Source organism: Phyllostomus discolor, chromosome 1 (assembly GCF_004126475.2).
Source record: "Phyllostomus discolor isolate MPI-MPIP mPhyDis1 chromosome 1, mPhyDis1.pri.v3, whole genome shotgun sequence".
Taxonomy (NCBI): Eukaryota; Metazoa; Chordata; class Mammalia; order Chiroptera; family Phyllostomidae; genus Phyllostomus; species Phyllostomus discolor.
The window spans coordinates 55,406,620-55,431,202 of NC_040903.2; the positions used below are offsets into that span (position 1 = coordinate 55,406,620).

The 24,583-nt window shown below is 43.3% G+C and overlaps 1 protein-coding gene across 4 annotated transcripts; it reads left to right on the top strand.

Annotated features, from left to right (window-relative positions):
• The first annotated feature begins 447 nt into the window (after positions 1-447).
• MAP3K8 (mitogen-activated protein kinase kinase kinase 8) lies at positions 448-23,385 on the top strand. Of its 4 annotated transcripts, none has more exons than XM_028506218.2 (8): positions 448-795; positions 4,902-5,260; positions 12,023-12,190; positions 14,446-14,707; positions 16,124-16,230; positions 20,280-20,432; positions 21,108-21,354; positions 22,256-23,385. In XM_028506218.2, exons 2-8 carry the CDS (start codon positions 4,925-4,927, stop codon positions 22,384-22,386), a joined length of 1,404 nt encoding a protein of 467 aa, XP_028362019.2. In that variant the 5' UTR covers positions 448-795; positions 4,902-4,924; the 3' UTR covers positions 22,387-23,385. The 4 variants fall into 4 exon arrangements, with proteins under 4 accessions (XP_028362019.2, XP_035878666.1, XP_035878672.1 ...); XM_036022773.1 differs by lacking the exon at positions 448-795 and adding an exon at positions 921-1,176; XM_036022779.1 differs by lacking the exon at positions 448-795 and adding an exon at positions 1,224-1,372.
• Positions 23,386-24,583: the final 1,198 nt, after the last annotated feature.

Below are 24,583 nucleotides of genomic sequence, written 5' to 3' on the forward strand. Positions count from 1 at the left end.
GCAGTAGCACTGCGTGTTTGGTCTTGGACCGGAACCTGGAAGAGGCTAGAGGAGGCCTGACGCTACTGCGCCTCCCGCAGCTCAGCGGGGACTGCACACGCACCTTGGTCCGCCAGGGGCTTGGTGGCCCGGGAAAGGGCCTGGGACCCCTGAACAACACCGAGGGCGCACCCTCATTAGGAATACGATCTTCTTCCTGGGACCCGGAAGGGGAGCGGAGGCGCGGCCGCGCTTTATAACTCCACCCGGTTTTCCGGCCACCAGGTCCGAGGGAAAACTCCAAGGTGTCCCGGGTGCTCGACTACAGTCCCCGGCCCCTAGGTGGCGTGGCGATCCCCCGACTCGAGCGCTCAGAGCGGGCTCCTCCCGAAACTACGCTCGCTCCTCCCTCATCTCGCCTACTGCTCCGCCCGGGAGCCCCGAGGGCAAACGGGGGGAGGACGGAATTTCCCTGCGCCCGGGCTTCGGCTTCCCCGCAATTCTTTCTGTTTACGGAGAGAAAGGGGAAATGGAAAAGGCGGGGAGGCGGTGGCTAGCGAGCGCCGCGCCGCCCCTCCGCCGGCTCAGACGCTGTGAGTCAGGGGCAGACGAGGACTGCCGGGCCTCCTCAGTCCGCTCGGGTCTGGACAACGCACCAGGCTCTGGGGCCGGTCGCCCTGGCTCCAGCCTCTTCCACCGCCCGACCTCGGAGCCCCGGCGCGCCGGGCTCTGGAAGGCCGGCCACTCGCTGCGCGCCAAGCCGTCGGGGGGCGGTAGCTGGAGCGCCCAGGCTGCGGGGGCAAGCGGAGGCAGCAGGTAACCCAGAATTCGGGGGCTTAGGCGGTATCTTCTGGTCTCAGCTCTCCCTGATACCCCACCTGTCTCGCTGAGAGGCAGGGTGCCCCCGGTAGGGGGCAGATTCCGGGGCCCCTGAAGGTGGGGCGTGCCAACCTTTCGCTTGGCTGCGCTTCCGTCCTCCCGGCGGGTCGCGGCTGCGGCCACCACTGCTGGAAAGCACCTTGCGCAAGGGTCTCACGCGCCGTGGACTCGCGACTCCGCCCCCTTCCTCCTCCTTCCCGGATCCCTAGCTTACGAGCAGTGCGGGCCGGGCAGTGAGCGGGGAAGCAGGGACCCGCGCCAGCGCGCCTTCCACCGCGAATGTCTCCCGGACGGCTGCCTTCTCCGTGCCGACTCCCAGTGAGTGCACTTCAGAGGCTGGGGGACCCGCTGCCGTCGGCCGAACGACGGGCGCTTTCAAATTTACAAACTCTTAAAAGCTCCTTAGACTTTCAGGAACGGGAGGAAGGGAGTGTGGGGCGGGGGGAAGTTGACGGAGCAGAGAAGAGTTTGGAGAGCTGAAACTTAATTTCATGCTTACACCCTCCGGTAAAGGGTGAGTATAGCAGAACACGAACGCCGGGCTTTTGGTCTAAGAATATTACGGGGCGAAAAGTTATTTCACGGATATTTCCCGGTGGTAATGCGATGTCAGGACTCCGAAATTCTTCTAGTTCTGGGCGGAGAACAATGCTTAGAAGGCAGCAGGAGCTTATCCCAAAAGTAGAGAAGGCCACGAGCTGTCTTTAAGTGAGACATTACAGTGTCTACGTGTTTCACTTTTGGAGAGATAGATTTTGATCCAGAATAAAGGGCCGTCCTGATGAGAACAGGGAACGACACACTAGTACAGCTGCTTTACGTATCTGTGGCCTAAGTCTCAGGTATTTGCCAAGTAGAATATAATCCGCTTGCAGCAGACGTCCCCAACTCTGACGGGTTGAATTCATGTACACCACTCCGGGCACTTGGCCCTTTACTACTTCGTTCTATAAGGAAAATTAGATGGTTGCGGCATCTAGAGGTTCTCAAGCAGAGTGGCTGTGCTTCTGTGCAGCTAACTGCTTCATTCTGGGGCTTTTTGTTGACAAAACGATATGATAAGAGATGTGCCCTGGGGGTCAGTGTGCTATTGTGGCTGAAAAAATTGTTTGAATGGGAAGTAATTGGGGTATGCTCATCCTTTGTTAGGCAGAAGCTGATGCCTGTAACCTTGGCCATTTTTATTCCCACTTGCCAGGAACCCTCACTTTTGTTTTCATAGATGCACGGGGCCAAGAATTTAACCTTAATGTTTAGCAGTAGGATTTCCTCTTGGCTTTATGGATGATTTCTCAAGTAATTTGAAGGAAATCATTTTTACTGTATTTACCCATCTCTCCACTTCTAAAAGTGGCACAGTCATCTACTTTATTAAGAAGTAGGCATTTAATGAGGATTTTAAACCGTGTGGGGAAGGGTCTTTATTGTTAAAGTCGATTACCTTCACAATCGCTTTTTCTACGTGAGTACTGATCATGAATAACTTGGAAATCTGCTAAGTGTCTGCTAAATTTAGGCTTGAACGTGTTCAGGCTCTTTGCAGGGGTACTTAGTGGGCGGACTGGTCATCAGGGTTGCTCCGGGAGCGCGGGTTTGCGTGACAGGAGCCGCGTGTTGCTAAGGAATTAATGCCTGACTCTGATGATAGTCTCAGTCATGCACTCCTCCACCGCCCCTGCCCTCCTTCAGGCCTCCCTCCCGCTCCCCTCCCCCTCCGGCCCTGCCCTGCCCTGCCCTGCCCCCACTGCGAAGTTTGGGGTTGTGTGTATTTAAGCTCTTACTTAGGTTTTACATACTTGAGCCTTTCTGCGGGATTTAAAAACTGTCACCTGCCGTTCCTCTCTGGATCAGCTGACTGACTGGTAAACTGTACGGACTTTTCCTCCTCTTTCTTGAGTCACATTACTATTAGGAACTGTATTTTCTCTCAAGTCAGCCATTTGATAAGTCAGTCCAGCAACCTTGGAACTTTCCAGTCAGTGGGGTCCTAGATCGGGCTATTTTTGTTTTAACTTCTGTTTTTCAGTAAATTCTACAAGTAGAAACTGCAACTAAATGGCTCAGTGAAACCCAAGTCAGTGTTCCTCCCTTAACTGGAGAAATTCTTTTCATAACTCAGTAGACTCCAAGAGTGTTTAAGATTTTGAGAGGGAGCTTTCTTTTCTCTCTTGATGCAACTGTGGTGATAACAGCCGTCAAAACATTTTGTAGGTTTCTGCCACTTTTTTCTTTGTCTTTTGTTTTAGATACAATCTTTAAAACCTTACTGTGAAGAAGCTGGGGACTAGGTAGCCACATCCCATTTGCAGATAAGAAAGGAGGCCTAATATCTGCAAAGCCAGGTGGCTGACTCAGTCCTTGTATCTTTTATGCACCGAATAGCACTTACAAATGACACAGCTTATTTACCATGCACCAGACACTGCTCCAAGCACATGAGCTCCTTTAGCCCTCACAGCCGTCCTATGAGGCAGGTGCAGTTGTGATTCCATTTAACAGATGGGGGAGTTGAGGTGCACAGCTAAGGTGCTATAGCCCAAGTCATGCAGACATTAAAAGAGGGGCCAAGATTTGATTCCAGGCAGTGTGAGTCTAGATGGAACTTCAGACTGCAGGATGCTACATTGCTTTTCTGAAGCTCATTACGTCACATCAGAAAATGAATGTCAAGTAAGTTAATGATGACACAACATTGTATGGTTCTTTGCTTTCGTTAGTTTTTAAATTACTTAATTTTTAAAAATTGTGTTAAGTTTATTGGGGTGGCATTTGTTAATAAAATTATATAGGTTTCTAGTGCACAGTTCTGTAATACACCATCTGTGTAGTGCGTGGTTCTTTTCTGAAACGAGGTGCACTCAGTGGCCAAGTGGTGCGCTGCCTGTAGGACGTTCCCTGGAGCCTCGCACTGCAGCTCCAGGCAGTTGCTGTTGCTCTGAGTGTGGCATGGGTTAGGCTTGTGCTCCTGTGCGTCTGAGACACCTTCAGAGCGAGGCTGCGCTTTCGGGAGCACGATGGTTTAAGAAGACATACCGGCCTCCGGATTCTTTTAGGTCTCTCACATTTTTTTATCTTTAATTCTTTGGAGTACAGTTGTTCTAAAATTCTGAGCATCGTTTTTACCGTTGGCTTACCTTCTTTTTCTCATTTACAAGTCCCCAGGTGTAGCATCTGATGTGTATATAAGAACTGAAGTGCAATAGTGGCTAGTAGAGTTGATTGGCTTTAACTTGAGTGTTGCCTATGATAAATTTGGCTTTCCTGGCCTCCGTGTAAGACCACGACTTCTAGAGGGTCATTGATCTACATGTCAAATAAACTTCCATGGCATCTCGAGGTGTATGCCTCGTAGTGAAAATTTCTGGTCTCAAGAGAGGCCAGCTGATTCACAGGTTAAATGAATCTTCTTTCCCTTTTTCATATGGCTCGCTTGCAGGAGGAGGATTTGAGGCTTTTCTCATGTCTAAATGAGTTGTTTAAGGCATTTGCATCAGAATTATTCCTTAAAGTTGACCTATGACCATCATTTTGCTTAAATTAAAATCCATTTTACTTGCTTCTAGTTCTGGGGCCTGAATTTTATTTGTGAGGTTAACTCCTGAATGTGGTAAAGTAGTTCTTTTCCTTTAACACCCAAGGCTTAAAGGGCATAGAGACCCATGCAGGGAGGGCTGCCGCCTTGGGGAGCAGCAGGGCTGGAAGTTGTAAAGGACCTGGCCGCCTCAGCTCCTGGGATTCCTGAGCTGTTTGTGTTTAGGGAAAGTTTGTTTTCAGTGGCTGTGGCTGATGCCACCTACTTAGTCAGTGAGGAGTAAGCTGTCTGGGTCTCAGGTTTCCCCTCTGCAAAGTGAGTGAGCTGGACTGAAGGTTATCTAAGGTCCCTTGCTCCCCTGACAACTTGAATTCACACATCTGTAGACAGAGAGCCCTCGTTTTTAAAATAAAGACATGTAGAAGCCCTATCATTTTATGTCAGCTTCCCACCGACTTCAAATGCCAAAACACAAATATAGCGAACACAGTATTTATGTTTTCTTTTGCAGACTGTCTGGAAAGCACAACAGTAATGGAGTACATGAGCACTGGAAGTGATAATAAAGAAGAAATTGATTTATTAATTCAACACTTGAATGTGTCTGATGTAATAGACATTATGGAAAATCTTTACGCAAGTGAAGAGCCAGCAGGTTACGAACCCAGTCTAATGACCATGTGTCAAGACAGCAATCAGAACGAGGAGCGTTCAGAGTCCCTGCTGCTCAGCGGCCAGGAGGGGCCATGGCTGTCGTCAGTCAGATATGGAACCGTGGAGGACCTGCTAGCTTTTGCGAACCACATATCCAACACCGCAAAGCGTTTTTATGGACACAGACGACAGGAATCTGGAATTTTATTAAATATGGTATGTCTTTTCCCGATCAGTTGAGTGCTGTGTGTGTAGCTTAACCCCTGCAGCTTCATTTAATGCACAGTGGCATACGAACTCGCTTTATACTGGCTGCCAGGTATGATTTTTTAAAAATGTAACATCTGTAAGAATCACCTTCGTGTTAAAGATACAAAAAGAGTCTTCATTAAAAGTTCCAATAAAAATTTTTGGTAGTAGTTTTACAAATAGGGGATGAAGGGAAGTGTATTTTAATTTAACAATTAATTAAAAAGCTGACTTATCAATTAGGAAGAAGAGAAAGACTTAATGAGAATCCTTCCTTCATCTGAGGGGGAATAGTTAATATTTCTGAAAGTGGGTTTTTCCTTCTTTTTTTCTTTTCACATCTGGAAAAGTCACAACATCAATACTGGCTAAATTCAGTCATAGAAATGTAATGTGTAGGCAGTAAATAGCTATGTATAGATTCACTCTCTTTAATTGACACAGTATGGATGACACATGACATATTTACTTAGACCGAAGTATGCAAATCATCCAAAATATTATGACAACACTTTGTTGCCACACGAGTAGATCAGGTGATGTGTTTAGGTGTGCCTGGCGTTCTCTCAGTCTCTTAGTGTGTCAGAGGTGATGGTAGGTGTTGGCTAAAGGTGATCTAATTTTTGAAAAAGAACAACAGCGGAGTAGGCGGTAACTTGCAGAGCCTGCTTATTGATGAAAGTGACTCCTTTGACTTTGATGCATGTAAACAGCAAAATGGCTAATGTGGGGAGAAGGTCAGTGCTGAGCAGTAAAGAGTCTGGACAAAGAATTCAGTTCTTTTTGGTTTTTCACATACTACATTCATTCAGTTAAAAACAACATAGTAATTTAGGACAGCTATGTAGTGAATTATTTTATTAGAAGCCAGTTATGTTCATCTGTAGTTCAGTTTGGAGGAAGATTACATTTTACATGGTTGTGTGACTTATTTTGGTCTGGTGTATCAAATTGTATTTAATAGTTGACGAAGTACTTTATACATTGAGAATATTACTTCAGCTAATCATTAAACTAGAAGCAACACCTGATTTTTGTAGTTAAAATACAGCTAAAGAACTCCAGTTCAAAATTATATAAATATATATCCATAATGACAAACATAATTGGTTACGTATTTCTTTTTTTAACATTTATTTGTCAAAATGGACATTTCAAGGGAAAACATGCAGAGTAAACAAATTACTCTAGCTTGTAAATATGTAAAGACTCAGTTGTGCTTCCCCTGGCCCCTCAGACTAGTAAGAGACGGGACATAGACCTTCCCTGGGAATGCACAGAAGGAATCCAGGAAACTTACAAGTACAAAGAAGTAGCTTCCTGAAGGTTTTGGAGTTTGAAAAAAAAAAAGCCAATTCAGAAAAGGAGAGAAATGAAGACATTTAAAGAAAGTGAAAATTCTAGATGGGCTGAGGGTAAGAGTAGTGTCAGTTCCTGGCATAGGGTCTGTGCCCTGTAAATGAAGAAATCCATATTTAGGAGGAAATTTAAGAATAGGACATATATTGGGTTGGCCAAAATGTCTGTTTAGTTTTTTTCCTTAAACTGAAAGACACATTTTTCATTTTCATCAATAACTCTATTAGTTTGAATATTTTGAGATGTCACTATCTCCTGCTGTTGACTTCTAGTAGGTAGAGGCCAGGGGTGCTGCTAAACATCTTCCAGTGCATAAGGCAGCCCCACAGCAGAGTTTTATGGCCAAAATGGCCATAGTACCAAAAAACTTCGCAAAGCACCTTCTCCATACATTGCACAGATACTTTTGCATTTCAGTTGTGTTTTTACCTTTCTTGAAATAATAAAGCATAAGACTTGGAAAATGTTGATTATTTTCTTCCATCTTCATTGTTAAAGTAGGTACACAAAAATTCACCAATTTTGATACATTTTTTAAAAATGCATGCTGATATGACATCTGTCACAATACAATCTAACAAAATTGTTTTGAATGAAGTTAAAGACAACTAAGCACTACTAGAGCCATCGTACAGAAAAAACTAAATGAACTTTGTGGCCAGCTCAATTATAAGGCAGGGATCTTGAAAACCTTAAAAAGATGTTTTATTTTAAAAAATGATCAAGAATGTAAAATATAAAGCAAGAAGACTTAAAACAAAACAATATCAGGAAAGCCTTAAAATCCACGGGACCGTAGGCCGTGCCTCACTGGGAAAACCAGCCCTGTGTCAGATGGCTCTGGAGCCAAGGTTGGCTTTCCTGTCACTGCCCTTAAGAATCAGATCAATCCCTGTGACTGCTGCAGCCTGTCTCAGCTCTGTGTTTCATGAGTAGTGACATAGGAAACACAACTTTCTGTCTCTGATCATAGCCAGAGACAAGATGGTACAGGACGCAGGTTTGCTTCAACTCCCTTTCATCCTCACATGGTGGCCTTGGAACCGTCCTGTGGTCAAAAGCTTTCTCTTCCCATGGTCTTCCCCCTAATATCCTCTCAAAACTTTTCTCTTTTGGGCTTCGTTTGCTGCTCTATCTGCTTTACAAAATGACAGCTAATTATCTACCAAACAGCTTGGTTCCATGACAAAATCTACTGTAAGTGTATGTATGAATGGACCAAATGCTTTCATTCAAGTGTTCGCCATTCATTTGCTAGACAAGGGTGGAGCAGCCACAGTGTATTAGTGCTTTTCCACATGCTGGAGATACAGCACTGAACGGTTTGTGCTTTCTGGTAGCTTACTGCGTGGCGATTGCAAGAGGCGAGTAAACAGGCAATTATAATGCAATGTGGTACTTCCCAGGACAACTATGCTATGATTGCTGTGGGGATGGTCAGACAGAGTACCTCACACAGCCATGGGGTGGTGGGTAGGGCGGCCAGGAGACTGTCAGAGAGGCTTCCAAGGGGAATTGTTGCCTAAGTTATGGAGTTAGAGTCAGCCAGATGAGGGGTGGGGAGGAGAGTGTTCCAGCTGAAGAGAAGAGCACGTGCAAAGGCCTGGAGGCATGGAGGCATGGAGTAGTCCAGGCAACCAAGCACCACAGTGCCTGTGGAGGTAATTAGTTAACTAGGGTGGAGGTGCCGCACCCCTAGGAATTACAAAAATATCCTAAAGCACAGCCATGTTAAATGATGGCCCACGTGTGTGTTCAGGTGTATGCTCTTTTCCTAAAAATACCTCATAAAGAGTCCACCAACTTCCAGCAGGACCCAGGGAAGAAACTTTAGGAGACTAACACTGGGGTTGCTTTGTATTAGAGTGCTTTTCAGGTTATTGATAGTGTAGACAATTCATAACCTGATCTGGGGTGAATGACCTAAAATGGGTTCCAAACACTTGACTCTGTGGTGATATGAGGAGCTGAAGGACCCACAGGGCTCCCTCCCAGACGTGGGTATGAGAGGCTGCATGCTGTTCTTCAGGGGCTAGCCCCGGCTTCTCGGGGATGGAAAAACCTTAACGATACCGATCAAACTGTCTCCTGTCTGATGCTGAAATCACCCCACTTATCATCTCCAGTAACTGCTAGAGCTGTGATAAAGAGTTCATCATGTTGTGGGACATTTAATTTCATATTTGGCCAATTCTGGTTGTAAGACAGTCCTTCCTTCCTTCGATAAAACTAAAATCCATCTCTGATTCCTCTTAGTCCTGTTTCTACTCTTTGGCCATCAAAAGGTACATGGGATAAGTAGTGGGGAAGATTGTGAGCCCACAAATTAAATTGCTTGTGTATGTATCTTAGCTCTGAAATGGATTAGCTGTGTGACCTTGAGCTAGTTAGCACACCCCTCTGTGACTCAGTTTATTCATCTTGAAAATGGGTAACATGACAGCACTTACTCCATAGTTGTTGTTAGAACGAATGATGAAGGCACGTGACCTGTTTACACATAGTGTTGAAAGAACACACACCATTGCGGTATTTGTTGTACATAATTGTTGCTCTTCTTCCTCGTGACAGTCCTGGCAATATTTTGAAAATTGCCTGTTCCCCACATTTCTTCTCCTCATTCACAAACACGTTTCATTGTGTCTGCAACCTCTCAGGTATTGTAGTGTCAGCTGCCCCCAGCATCTGGGCTCTCCCATTATGCAGGCCTGTGCAGTGCCTGTCTCGAAGCCCAGCACATGAGTGTGGCGGGCCATTTGTGGCATGACCAGCGGAGTGAGACAGGGCCAGCTGTGCCTCTGTTGTAGGTCAGTGGCTTCTTTCATGGAGCCCGAGGACTCATCCATTTCATAGCAGCCACATCACATGGGTCTCTCACGAAGTTTATTTTCACTGAAATGCCTAAGGATTTTTCTGAAGTGCTGCTCCTGGCCCAGTATTTTCCAATACCTGTGATAGTGACCTGTCTGAGGAAGTCAAAAGCTTATATTTGCACTTGCAGTTGAAGAACTGGCAGAAACACGTAGCATGGAGATCCACAAGATTATTTGGTAGGGCCCCTGGAAAGAAGAAGAAGAAGGGGGAAAACAAAAACATCTCAAACCCAAACAGGGAAGGAAGGTCCAGGGCGAGGGGAAAACCAGGGGCTGTGCAGAACTGCAAAGCAGCCCGTCACCCTGTCCATTAGGGCCTGTCCTCAAAGGTGGCTGAGGAGATCTTGTGGGGCATTCGGAGGGGACGCCATGCCTGTGGCAGACTGTGAAATAGGGGTGAAGGCCCTTGCAGGACCTGATCCAAAGAGGAGAAGGCTAAGGTGTGTCCAGTGACATGTAAACATAGGGTTTTAATAACTGGTTTGGATCTTGGCTTAGCTTTAATTATAGCTTCCTAGAAGATAAAAGGCTCTAATCCAAAGGATAGGAGTGGCAGCCTTGGGGTCAGACAGCTCTGAGTTTGAATCTTGACTCTGTCACTGACTTGCGAGTTACTTAACCTTTGAAGCCAGTTTTCTCATCTTTAAAAAGGAGATAAAAATAGCGCCGCGTAGGACTGTTGTGAGACTTGGTGAGATAATGTGTAAACTACTGAGTCTAGTGCCTGTTTGATAATTGGCACTGGTTATGCGGCTGCTGTTATATGCTTCATCCTCTTAGAATAAGAGGACGTGGGTCAAATTGGATTATAACACACTTTGGTTAAGCAAAAGTAAAGCTTTCGTGGCAGTGAGTTAAACACCGAAGTGGATAACCAAGAGATTCTGTTGAAATTGGATCTGTAAATATGTAATAACAAGAAAGGCAAGTAAGAAACTATTTTATATGTAAACTATGTGTCTGTATCTTTTTTTTTTTAAAAGAAAGGTAATACTCGAGTGCAGTTGAATGCGGTGAGCGTGGTTCTGCCTGAATGTGGGAGGGGTCTAGATTCATCTCGTTCTTATCTGGAAAAAGAGGCCTCCCGTAACCTGAGGTGACACACTTCTTGAAAGGAGGTCATATTTCAAATGAGTTAAGTCTGTGGTCCCTCCTTAGTCATTTTCCCTCCAAGGCTCTGTGCAGGATCCTACAGAGGCAGTGCTTGGTAAATATTTCATTTTTCAATGAAGTGACTTCACATTTCTAAGCATTCGAGTTATTCCGTTTCATGCCCTAACAGTGAGCACATCTGTTTGCAGAGTGTGTTGCTAAGGTTAGCCATCGGGGAGACTGAGCAAAAAGCCCTTCTGGTTAGTGGAACCTTCCCGGCTTGGAGGCCTGTGAGGAGCCCCCCCACACCAAGTCTGTGCGTGAACCAGGTGTCCGTTCCCACCCCATGTGCCCTGCAGTCCCCTTTTGCTTTGTACGAGTAACGTGATGCTGCTGTGGCAGTTCCATAATTCCCGAATTCATAATCTAGTTACACTGAGGAAACACTTGTATTTTTGAGACGTTTTATCCCTTGGAAAAACACTTTAAACATTTTTCAGGCCTGTACTCCATGTCATGTCTCTTGTGAGCTGACTATCTTATTAATTTGTTTTGATTTTAGTTATTTCTCTGTTTAATATTTTACTCTTTAAAAATTGAGATAGACCTTGTATGCAGTAAAATACACAGATCTTCAGTGTGCAGGTTGATGAGTTTTCACAATTGCAGCTGCTTGTAACCCACGCTGCTATCAGAATACATCTCTTGGTTTTGGAGTGGACTGGTTTTGAAATCTCTTATTCTGAGTGCTTGCTTATGAACTCTTGGAGGTCAGGGGTCATCTGTCTCTTAGGCATAGCTGCCTCCCCAGCACCAAACACAGTGCCTGGCACATATTATACACTCGATAAATATTAAGTGAGTAAGTAGATGAGAAATAATTCTGCCCTTACTTTATTTAGGTAGCACTGTCAACTCATAGCTCAGGCATAACACCTTGTTTTTCAGAGTCCTCCATGATCCTCACTCTATTTCCACACTCTCTCTGGGTGCATCGTGTGTGAGTAATAGCTATGTGGACTAACAGGCTTGCACAGTCTAATTGGAAGCAAGTCACCTTGCAGGCACAGTTTATATTTATGCAATCTTTATTTTCAGCCTCTTGGTCACAGTAGTCACACTCCCTTAGGTAAACCATTTTTAAGTTCTACTTGGCAATTCATGACTCCTGAGTAGGTGGAAATCTGATCAGGTCCGACCAGGGATGGACATGTCTCTGTTACATGCTTTCTCTGCCTTGTCGAAACTAAATATAGTCCCTGCACACTGTTATGATTACACACAGTGACCGAATTTCAAACACTGTGCAGAGGAATGCAATCTAAAGTAACCAGTTTTTAGAGGGTGTGTCTTAGAAAAGGACTTTGCTGGGATTCTCACTCTCCTGCATTTTTATTTGTTGTAGGTAATCACTCCCCAAAATGGACGCTATCAGATAGACTCTGATGTTCTCCTCGTCCCCTGGAAGCTGACTTACAGGAATATTGGCTCCGATTTCATTCCTCGGGGGGCCTTTGGGAAAGTGTACTTAGCACAAGATATCAAGACCAAGAAAAGAATGGCATGTAAACTGGTATGTACTCTGTAACCAGACAGCATGCACTGCGTGTTTGGGATTGTGGCATTGCTTTGTTTATTTGCATTACTCAAAACTTGTTAGCCGTCGACTGGATCTGGTCTATGGCTGCCCCATCCAAAAGCACCTGTGTTTGGTGGGTTTGCTTGCTACCTGGGGCTGTTCAGCCCTGAAATCTGTTATAGTGCATCGTTGATTTTAATCTAGTTTGCCATGATAAAAAAAGAAAATGCTGGCTAATTTAGCACCAGTTTGGATAACGTCATCTCACATCACCCCTCTTGTGGTGGGAGGGGTGGAAGAGCACGTTCCTGTAGCATCAAAGTCTTGTGCTGCTCCTTTAGTCCCTCCCCCTGGGGGTGGGGAGCTGCCAGGGAAGCAGAAACTGGAAAAGGGTTGAATTTAAAAAGACCAATTCTTGAAATGATCCCATCTCTTATTAGCCCATCATTGTGCACGTGGCCATCAAAAGCTGCATACTAGAGTGTCCATGGCAGCACCATTTGTAATAGTCCCAAGAAAATAAGTGACTTATAGTAATAATAATGTAGATGAATCTCCTAATCTTTATGTTGAACTAAAACAGCCAGACACAAAATAAGATCTGCAGTATGAGACTCTACTATAGAAAGGCCAGAAACAGGCTAACAAAATCCATGCTGTTAGAAGTCAGGTTAGTGGGTTCCTGGGGACTGGAAGGGGGTCCCGCAGGGGTCTCTGGGTGTGGGCAGAGTTCTGCTTCTTCATCTAGATGAAGGTTACATGGTGTGTTTGGCTCATAATTCATTGAGTTTGATCCTTGACCAGTGTTACACTTTTATGTATGTCTGTTTTACTTTGGAACATTTTTAAGTGCAATAAACTCATTTAACAAAAGTTAAATGAAAAATAATTGTTGAAAACCATCTCACTCCCTGTTGTCAATTTAAAAGATTGACGATATGTTGGCCTCATTTGTTCCTTCATAGAAATTTGGTGGGCTCTCTGGTGTTAGAAGAAAAAGAACAGGTGTCATAATAAGGCAAGTGAAGCTTGCAATCAGAGGGGACATGTTCAAGTTCTTTTAAAAAAACCTGGTGACGTTTTACAAAGCTCTTAGAACCAAAGTGTCCTATGTGTCACTTTCCTCATAAGAGGCATGGGAAAATAGCTTGTTTGTTTTCCTTGTTGTACTTATATTTAATTTTTAAGCTATATTTTTTTCTTAAAAAAGAAAAACATGTGATTACCAACCCCAGACAGATCAAAAGAGAGTAGGCTGAAGGATGAGATGCCTTTCCTTCAGGGAACGAGTGTTAATAGGTTCTTACATATCCTTCCAGAAAGTCTCTATGGACATACAGTTTAATTTTTCTTTTCTTTTTTTTTTTTTTGCAAGTGGGAAAATAATATATGTACTTCATCTTTTTCACCTAGCACCATATTTTGGAGACATTTCATATCTATCTGCACTGAAACATTTACTTCTTTCTTATGAATGACTTTTTTTTTATCCTCACCTGAGGACATGGTGATTGATTATAGAAAAAGGGGAAGAGAAGGAGAAAAAGAGAAATGTTGATATGAGAAGGGAAACATTAATTAGTTACCTCTCATACGTCCCCCAACTGGGAACTGAACCTGCAAACCTAGACATGCGTCCTGACCGGGAATCTAACCCATGGCCCTTTGGTTTATAGGACAGTTCTTCAACCAACTGAGCCACACCAGTCAGAGCCATTTATTTTAAATGCATTGTTAGCATTTAGCTGTGGAGCTGTGGGACCAAAGACATTATTTCATGACAAGAAATACTGAAACATGACCTAAAATCTAAGTATTTTAGAAATTACATCTATAATAGATAAGAAACTCTTTCAATTCAGTCATAAATAATTCTCTGGTTGGATTTCTATACTCTGTATGAAAATAATTTATACTCCTTTTGTTTTTTAATTTTCTTATTTTGAATTGTTTATGTGAAGCCAATGTAATGTAAAGGCTCATCTCAAGTCAACGTTATTTCAACAAGGCAGTACAATCTTATACAGATCAGGGCACCCTGAGGGCATTTATTTGTCTCCTATTTTGTGGGTTGACCTAAATTACGGTCACCTCCTGGTCTCTAACAGGCAGTGGTTCCAGGAAACCTCAAAGATACCAAAATCTTCAGATGTTTACATCCTTTTAGTTGGCCCTCCGGGCCCATGGGTGTGGAACCTGCATTGACCTGGAGTTATGTAGAGAGTCTTACCGGTATTTTTGTGTTTTAGATTCCAGTAGATCAATTTAAGCCATCCGATGTGGAAATCCAAGCTTGTTTTCGGCACGAGAACATCGCTGAGTTATATGGCGCCGTCCTATGGGGCGAAACTGTCCATCTCTTTATGGAAGCAGGCGAGGGCGGGTCTGTTCTGGAGAAACTGGAGAGCTGTGGACCAATGAGAGAATTTGAAATTATTTGGGTGACAAAGCATGTTCTCAAGGGACTTGATTTTCTACACTCAAAGAAAGTGATTCACCATGATATTAAACGTGAGTTACCTTTGGATATGGACCTTTCTGACTTCAAGAGACTCATCAGATGGGAGGCAAATGGGTGCTTTCCTTCAAACTAAAGATCCTCAGTGGCAGGGAGCACAGCTCCCTTGGAACACTGGGCACTTTCCTCCTCTGCGCTTCTGAAGCACCTTTTAGGATCAAGAGGGGTCGCTGGACTGTCAGCGTCATCAGGAAGGGTGCCTATTCAGCCGTGGGAAAGATTAGAGCCTCACATCTATTAAGTGCCTCCTATGTCTTTATGGCTTTTAAAATACAAATTCACTTAAACACACACACACCTGCATCTTTCTGAAAAACAAATAGCTTTTAAATTTTGGACATCAATTTGGCAATAGTTTATTCAAGAAGCCTTCATTGACCGCTCTCCAGGAGCAAGTGATGATGAAGGAATGTGCAAGAGAAACCGGCTGTGGACCCTTAAAGGTCAATTGCACTAGCAAAACGTTCACTGAGAAAAATGGGTATTTTACTTCTTTTGCTTTAGAAAGTGGCTTGATAATATGCTTATGTCATAGAATTTGAAATTCAAGCTCTTGGTCATTACTGTGTGTTTTTCTAGCTTGAGATATGATTGACATACTACACTATGTAAGTTTAAGGTGTACAGTGTAATGATTTGATATATGTATATATTGCAAAATTATTACCACAGTTAGGTTAATTAACTAATGTTCATCACCTTACATAGTTACAATTTGTTTTTGGTGGTGAGAACTTTTGAAGTCCACTCTTCTAGCAGCTTTCTGATGTACAGTGTGGTATTGTTCACTGTAGGCACGATGCTGTGTGTGACATCCCCAGAACTTATTCATGTTGTAACTGCAATTTTTCCCCTTTGACCACATTCACCTGTTTTCCCCACCCACTGGCTCTGGCAACCACCAGTCTGTTCTGTTTTTATGAGTTGGGATTTTTTAGATTCCACATAGAAGTGAGATCACAGTGTTTGTCTTTCTCTGTCTGACTTATTTCACTTAGCACAGTGCCCTCAAGCTCTATCTAGGTTGTCACAAATGGCAAGATTTCCTCCTTTTTGTGGCCAAATAATATTCCACCACACACACACACACACACACACACACATACACACACCCCCACCCCACATTCTCCTTACCCATTTTTCCATCAGTCAACATTGAGGTAGATTCTATGTCTTAGCTGTTGTATCTTGGACTACAGTCATTTATGTCCACCTCAGCTGAATTCCTGACAGATCTGAACTAATTTTGCCTACACTCTCAGCCTCCTGTTTTGACTGTATTACACCCATTTCAGTAGGGAAAGCTTCTCAATCTATTCTGATTTGGGACTTGCTGTTTTCAATAGTGTTTTCATTTTATTTATGTGTATGCAGACAATTTTATACTAAAAATGTTCTTCTTTTCATAGCTAGCAACATTGTTTTCATGTCCACAAAAGCCGTTTTGGTGGATTTTGGCCTAAGTGTTCAGATGACTGAAGACATCTATTTTCCTAAGGACCTCCGAGGAACAGAGGTATAATTTATATTCCCGCAAGAATGGTCAATTTCTTATAGAGTAAAAATAAAAAATGTTCTAGCATTACTACAGAAAGGACAAAGGGGAGAAAAATCATTGCATTAAATGTTTATTATCATTGGAACATACTTAATGAGTGCTTGCTCGGTGCCAAGTGCTTGCTTTGGTGCTTTATTAAGTGAGTGGTTTTTTGATCCTCGCCACAACCCTCTTGTTGGTAAATACTATCATCATAAGCAAGTACTGTTACAATTCCCATTTTACAATAAGCAAACGAGATTGAAGAGTTTAAAATAAAGTGCCCATAGCTTCTCAGTGAGGTATAGATCCAGAACTTGAACCCAGTTTTTTCTGAGTCTCAGGTCTAAGATCTAACCACTGTATACATTTTTAATACAACTAATGTGTATGTTTTTAGTTTATCTAATATTCCTCTTTTGGTTCATTTATAGCCACAATATTCATGGTTGTTAATAATATTTATTGATAACTGACAACATTTTAGGCCTATCTTTAATCCTAGGGATCTTATAATAAACCTCAAGTTTATTATAGCATAAATAAATTTTATTGAAGATGTGAACTAGTTATAATACTTATATTTGAGAAGAAAAATAAAGCAAAACCAAAATAAAACTTTCTTGAATCCAAATGAGGCTCAGGGAAATACATTCCTGGGTTTTCAGAAAAAAATTAATTTAACATCCACATTATTAAGCTGATAGTTGGCAAGTGTCTGCTGAGCCTCTGCTTGCTGGCAGGCTGCTGTAGAGGGAGCTGTGTTACATTTACCCGAGTCATTAACAGGCAACAACTTAGTTCACAGTCCATTACCACAGCCAATGGGGGTTGCACTTGGGAAGGTAAATGGGTGTAGTAGCTCCCTCCCCAGCCCATTCCACTGTAGTGGGTGCTTAACTGTCAGCCTCCCAGCCCCATGCCCTTCTCTCTGCTGGAAATGCCCCCAGATCATGGAGGGAGAGGACTTTGCCTCAAGATTACCAGGTCAGTCGTAGTGTTCAACCTAATATCAACCCTTAGTCTAGCTGGTAGGTATATTGATTATACTAAATTCAACTGCAATGCACGCCCCACCCCCCCCAAAAAAAACCCCAAAACACTTCATTTCAAAACAAGATTCTGCAAGCCTTTTCTTTTTTCAAGACTTTATTTATTTTTAGAGAGAGGGAAAGGGAGGGAGAAAGAGAGGGAGATATATATCGATTGGTTGCATCTCTCATGTTCCCCAACTAGGGATCAGGCCCACAATCCAGGCATGTGCCCTGACCAGGAATCAAACCAGCAACATTTCTCTTTGCATGATGATGCCCAACCAACTAAGGCACGCTGGTCAGGGCTGTAAGCCTTTTCTTAACTCTTAGAAAGCAAAGACTGTCCGGGCAGCAGAAGAAATCCTTGTTTTTGCTGATATTACTGAAGTTATGCTGGAAAATACTTGAGAGAGGATTTTTGATAGTCCTCTTTGAACAGAATAATATTCAGAAAACTGTAGACTTTTTTTTTAATGCTTTAGCCCAGGATCTTAAGAATACTTCCCCAAAGCACAAAATCTAATAATACTCAATGCTGATGACTTTTTTTTGTGGAAAATGTTCAGCATATTTTGGCATTAGTCAGAAGTTCAGATAGAATGTTTGTGACATTCTATCATTTTTCCTGGAGCCAGCTTGAGAAACAAACTACTTATGGTATTAAAAATGGAAAATACCTTTTTCTTCCTGGCAGAATGACCAAACTGAACATTTTGCAATGTCTAGAGGAAGACATGCCCTTTCTGGGATTCTCTAGCATAAAAAGAATGTGTGCTGGAGTATGAGTTAATCTTACTACTCTCAAATAGTATATGAATTTGGTTATTTTAACTAAAAGTAAATTGCTTTAATTAGCTTTGGTCTTTAGTGTTTATAGTTATAAACTCTCTTCTAAATCAGCCTGCCTTTACTATATGTATGTCACTCAGGAGCTAAAATTTGATCATGAGCAAGGTTGTGAAATCACCAGTGGACATTTGTCAGCAAGCTTGTTTTTCTCATACTTGAAGACCCAATAAGATACAGTGAGTCAAAGTCAACCATACGGATTTGCTTTCTGTTGGAACTTACTCACTTGACTACTTCATAGCTGTAGATGATTTTTGGTCCCTGCAATATTGCTCATCAGTGCAGAGACTAGTCACCTGTGTTGGATCTCTCTCTCAGCATTTACATTCAGAACATTATATTGTAACCATATAATACATAGAGGGAGTGGGCAAAAGTAGGTTTATAGTTTTGAGCACTTGAAACACAGATTTTATTCTTGTATTACTTATTATTATTTATTAGTGTTACAGCTGTAAACTCACTCTTGTCCACCCCTGTATACAGGGTTAATCTGATATATATTTAATCTTGTTTTTTAATCACATGGTGCAAAGAAAGAATAAATAATGAATGCAGGTAGCTAATTAGAATCACTGTTATAGCATGGTCCTTTTTAGGAAGTTTTTATATTCTTCTGATTCAATGTTTGGTCTTTATGTAAGTTCACATGCAATCATCATATGTGTGGACACACGTACACACACAGTCTCTTCCCCTTTCTAATAAATGTGCTGAGAGGTGAGGGCCTTGACCTCTGATGTGACACCCAGGTTCCCCGTACCAGTGCCCATGCCCAAGGGTGTGCCACTCTCAGAGCCTCGCCCTGATCTCTGTGTCATCTGTCAGCCAGCCTGCAGAGTCCACGGGCTCCATGCCCTGCTGCCCTGGCTCTTGCAGAACTTGAGGAAGCAGGACCTCTGAGCCACTGGGCCCCGCAGCTCTGGGCAATCTGCCTGAGGGGCAACAGCCAGATCTCCAGGTGGACAGGACACTGCTGTCCCCAAATGTCAGTCACATAGAGCCTGCAGAGGCCTGCTGCACCGCTGCTGTGGGTTCCATCAACAGTAAACACTTTGATCCTTCTGCTGGGAGGTCAGGGGGTGGGCATCCCCTACTGACAGTTAAACCTGCCACTGCACTACTCTGTGATGGTGTTGAGTAAGAAAGTACTTCAGGACCTATTTCTGCCTCAGGGGAAGTTTGAGAACAAGAAGATTGGTTTGGCCAGTTTGCCAAAGACAGAGAGGGGCGGGGGCGGAGAGGGAGGGAGGGGGAGGGAGGGAGGGAGGGAGGGAACGAGAATGAGCACCAGAGCCAGCCCAGAAGTGTGTTATAGGAAGCAGCTGAGCAGGGTTTAGATGGGGAAACCGGGCAATTTCCCCACTTTCTGTAAGCCGGTTCTTTACTTCTTTACTCTGATATGTATTCTGGGAACACTTAACCCTTCTCATTGGTCTCGTAACAAACAATATAGAATGTCTTAAAGTGAAATATTGTTCATTGAGATATGTCTGGACCAGCCATAAATACTGGTCATTGGGCACCAGGGTTTGCTCTCTTTTTCTCTTTCTTTTTTAAGTGTAGAAACAAACACTCCTTAGAGAAACTACTTCTAAATCTAGCCCTATTTTCCAAGCAGAGACTTCTGACACCAAATTGAACTGACACAGTGTTAACACAGCCTTGAATGTTTAGTCACTGGGCTGCATGGGAGGTAGAAATAACTTGTTCACAGAAATACCTAATTGGGATCACTTCTACAACATTTCACTTTTTAAAGTTCTTCTCTTTCAAGTGATCAGTGTTAATACCATGTGGGCTTCTGCTGCCTTTGATCACTGCAGGTAATTAGAGGTTTGGCAATTCAGTGACAAACAGGAAGTGGAGAATATTTGTGGTGTCCATTTAAATATGGAAGGAAGTGGTGTTTTAGCAGAAACATTAAACATGCATCAGTGCTTTGCAGAACTTTGATGAGTAGGGATCCCAGGTGGCTGTCCGTTATCCTCCTCAGCTTACGGGAGCACAGCAGTGGTCCCCCCTGAAGGGATGAAGGTGCAATAAATAAATGTGGTACCAGTGGATGAGCCAGCCTCCAGAACTGGACTGGGGAGACCCAGACAATGACGGCAGTCTGACTGGTGTTTCCTGCTGCTTTTTCAGATTTACATGAGCCCAGAAGTGATCCTGTGCAGGGGCCATTCGACCAAGGCAGACATCTACAGCCTGGGGGCCACGCTCATCCACATGCAGACGGGCACCCCGCCCTGGGTGAAGCGCTACCCTCGCTCAGCCTACCCCTCCTACCTGTACATAGTAAGTGGGGGTCCCCCGTGACTGAGGGGGTGGGATTCCACCTGCTCAGGAAAGCTGCTCTCCTTTCTGAGTGCTAGTGGCCCATGAGAGGCAGCTGAAAGTTCTTCTCTTGTGGAGAAAGCCTCATTCTTGCAAAGAAGGCTTTGCTGGTTTAGTGGGAACTCACTAAAATGTATGTTAGGCATTAACGGTAAGCTATTCTGTTAGACATGTAATAATAAAATGCCACTTAGTAGCCTCAGAGTAGCAAAATCTTTGAGCCAAAGCAGTTGTATGTGTTCTTTGAACACTTAAAACAATTATTAGGTTATAGATAACCGTACCAGCTTGCCCCATAGTGAAATACACAACTCCCATTTTATTGCTGGGAGACTCAGGAACAGGTACTTCCTCGTGACGGCATGGTGACGCTTGGGCCACTGTTGAGATGTAAAGCTGTTGGTGTTTATTCAAACCTAGCATGTACCGCTTCACTGAACCAAAAGATGGGTTTAACTTGGTGTTTTTAGGAAATTAAAGGGTAACTTGTGTCAGGGTATGAATAGTATTTGCTGCAGGGCATGAGGTGGGAGACCGGTGAGTTTCCAGTTGGTGTTAATAGAGTCCTTTTCCTCTCGAGCGGGTGGTCTCAGGTACTGATGCTTACATGTACTGAGAGGGCTGGTTTGTTGATAGATCCACAAACAGGCCCCTCCATTAGAGGATATTGCGGACGACTGCAGTCCCGGCATGAGAGAGCTGATAGAGGCCGCCCTGGAGAGGAACCCCAATCACCGCCCCAGGGCAGCAGACCTACTGAAACATGAGGCCCTGAACCCCCCCAGAGAGGACCAGCCACGCTGTCAGAGTCTGGACTCTGCCCTCTTCGAACGGAAGAGGCTGCTGAGTAGGAAGGAGTTGGAACTTCCAGAGAACATTGCAGGTACGGACACCCTGCTGTGCGCGCTGCCCTTCTTTCTCTGTCACCATCACACCGCTGACGCTGACGGGGTGTGAATGCACTTGGAAGAATGAATAAAGGGACTTCTTTGATGCCATAAGTTCTTTGAGAAATTTCAGCAAGAATGTTAGCAAAAGCATTTTTTAAAAATGGTTAATTTACCAGCAAGCCATAACAGGTTTTTAGTGCAAGTGTAGGTAACACATTCATTGAGAACTGAGTCTGACGTGCTTTTATGCAACAGAGAATAATATTAAGCAAATCAAGCAGGACAGTTTTGCTGTCGGTAAGGAGGGGGGGTTCTGTGAAGTGCAGTTATGGTAAAAGCCACGCCAGTCCTTGCTCGGAAACGTCAAGGCACTGCTCCGCCCAGATGAAGTGTTGTTTGAAGCCAAGCTGCATTTCTGTCTTCCTCTGCTTACACCGATATGAGTCTTTCCCATTTAGAGAATCAGCACATATTCCCAGAGCTTTGAATATGCGTGGGAGAGGGTTCTATTTTTGTTATTAAAATCTGTGGCATTCTTAATCCATTTAGTTCCAAACCCAGATGTCAAGTCTGGAATGCTTGTGTGCATTTCTGTGCTTCTTGTCTGACTTCTCCATATTTAAAGAGAACCATCTGGGACATTGGGAAATATACAAGGATTTCTAGCTAATTTCTTGCTGTCATTGACTCTTTTTTGAAGTCTCTTGTGTATGACATATTACATGGATTAGCACATGGTGTTCAGTTCTGTAGCTCTTTAGTTAAAACCAGGCCTTGAATGCTGTTTCATTAGGCCCAAACTATTATTTTATTTTTTTGCAGAAGGAACATGTATTTAGTGTTGAACATGTTTCCCAGCCATTTATTTTACTTTTTCAATGTTTCCCTTTTCAGATTCTTCATGTACAGGAAGCACTGAAGAATCAGAGATGCTAAAGAGACAGCGTTCTCTCTACATTGACCTTGGAGCCCTGGCTGGCTATTTCAACCTTGTCCGGGGCCCGCCAACATTGGAATATGGCTGACTGATGACATCGTTTGCTCTAAATTAAGACTCAGCTTTTATCTCCTGGAAGCTCGTTCTGCTGACTCTACACAGGGGCTCTGTCTAGTGCATTGGAGCACATACTGGCTGGCACTGTGGGCTCCCATGACTCATGAGTGTGACTCCATGTGGCTCCTGTGTGTGTGATTTTGGAGCTGCCCTGGTACCCACCAGAGCTGAAGTCCTCATTTCTCAGGTGGTGTGACTGAAGGGGAGGAAGTTAAGCATGTATAGGAGGATCGATTCTGGTGACTGATTTCATTCACTGTGCACTTTGTTCAAATTTTTAAAAATACCAATTATAAGAGTAATATATTAGCCTAAAATTACTATTCTTGATTCTAACTTAAGTATGGGAAGTTCATTTAATGCAGAATAGTTGTTTTGTATAGATCAGTATATATTAGCTAAGTCTCTGAGCCTGTGTTGGTAGATTCTAGTTTAAATTAAAGTTATTATATTTTGGGTGAATAGAACAACTTGAATATTGTAGCAATAAGCTGAACTAGTGTCGGGAAAGTGGCTCGCTGGTCAGTGCGGCACCACCTGACAGCAGGCCACTAGTGCCGGGTTCTGTTGTGTTCCTATGGAAACATTTTGTACTGCACGTGCCATGCTTAAAACATTTAAAACATGATGTTTTGAATGTGGATAAAACTGTGTAAACCACATAATTTCTGTACATCCCAAAGGATGAGAACGTGACCTTCATGAAAAATGGAAACTTTTGTCAATTCTTAATGATGCTACTTTTGTACCTCCTATGACTATTTTCTTTCAAGCATTTGTATATTAAAATAGCATACTATGTATGTTTTATATCAAATGCCTTCATGAGTCTTTCTTATATATATATATTTAACATTGTAAAGCATGTGACTATTCCTAAAGTATTTTTTTATATCGTGCAAATGAAACCAACATTTTTATCTGATGTGATTGGTCAAGTCAACTGAATAAATTCAGTATTTTGCCTTAATTTCTGTGAAAGGTGTGATTCTCACCGGGACTAGAGGTGCACCCTAAGGGGTGGGATATAGGTTAGAGTGGAACATGTATCATAAGGAGGCAGAAGATACCTGAGAGCTTTGCAAATCGTGTGCATGCTCTTTTTGTATTGCTGCTGCGTCAGGCTGTAGTCATCTGGATTGGGTCACATCCCTTTTAGATACTGAGGTCAAAAATTGTGAGCTGCCAGTTCAGGCTAAGTGTGGTTCTACTTTTGATGTTGTTTTTTTTACATTTGTACTATTTTGGAATATATGTGTATACTTGTATGCTCTGTGCCTGTTGGTGTTTGGCAAGTTAATAACTCACTTGCCTTTGCACAAGGTAGATTTCAATCATGCACACCAAATTCTAATGAAAACTGTTGAATGGGATTTGGACCCGCTGTTCACCGAGCAAATAGTATTACACTTTCACATGCATGGAGTAAAACATGCCAGCTCTGTAGTCTTCACCACACACGTGTAAAAGAAGTATTGTCACCTCTAGTTTTACTCAGGGGGAAACAAAGCAAGGAAACAAACAAAGCTGGTATTTGAACCCAGATCTTTCTAACTTCACCATTCAATTCTTCCTCATTTTATGCTGCTTTTAAACTATAAGTTATTTCACTGCAAAGCAAGTAGTGTCCCCACTGGGAGTCAGGTCTCCAAATAAGGGTGAGGTGGATTGGCAACAGAGCTAATGGCCCCTCAACCTCGGTTCCTCATTTGTGTGGGCCCCTCCAAGACCCCGTGGTCATGTTCATATTATCCCTGATCAGGTGCAACAAAACCTGCACCTGAGTCAAGGTATGCAGCTTTTGATGATGTTCATGAAAATGTAAAGAGTCAATATGAATTGAGTTCTAGTTAACAAATCCCACTTGGGAAAACCCCATTCTTTGAAATAAATTAGAGCACTTGTGGTGAGAACAGGCAATATTTGTTTTTAAAGAGGTGATTCATGCATGGTACTGGTGGCTGAGAGTGTGGGCAGGACACCTGTGAGGGGTCACTGAGGGCTGGACCCCAGTGAGCACTTGTAGAGCTATTGACCTTGGAAACCAAGAGTTGCAAACCGAGAGGGGTCACCAACTAGAGACTCAGCTTAAGGGAAGCTATGAGGCCCTGAGTAGATTCTGAGGAAATCCTTCACTCACCTCCTGCTAAGAAGATGAGCAGTGAGAC

What these genes read in the sequence shown, in the direction of transcription:
- MAP3K8 (XM_036022757.1), top strand. An exon ending in AAAGAATGGCATGTAAACTG is followed by an intron (nt 12,191 to 14,445) that starts GTATGTACTCTG and finishes TTTGTGTTTTAG; the next exon opens with ATTCCAGTAGATCAATTTAA. An exon ending in ACCCCTCCTACCTGTACATA is followed by an intron (nt 20,433 to 21,107) that starts GTAAGTGGGGGT and finishes GTTTGTTGATAG; the next exon opens with ATCCACAAACAGGCCCCTCC.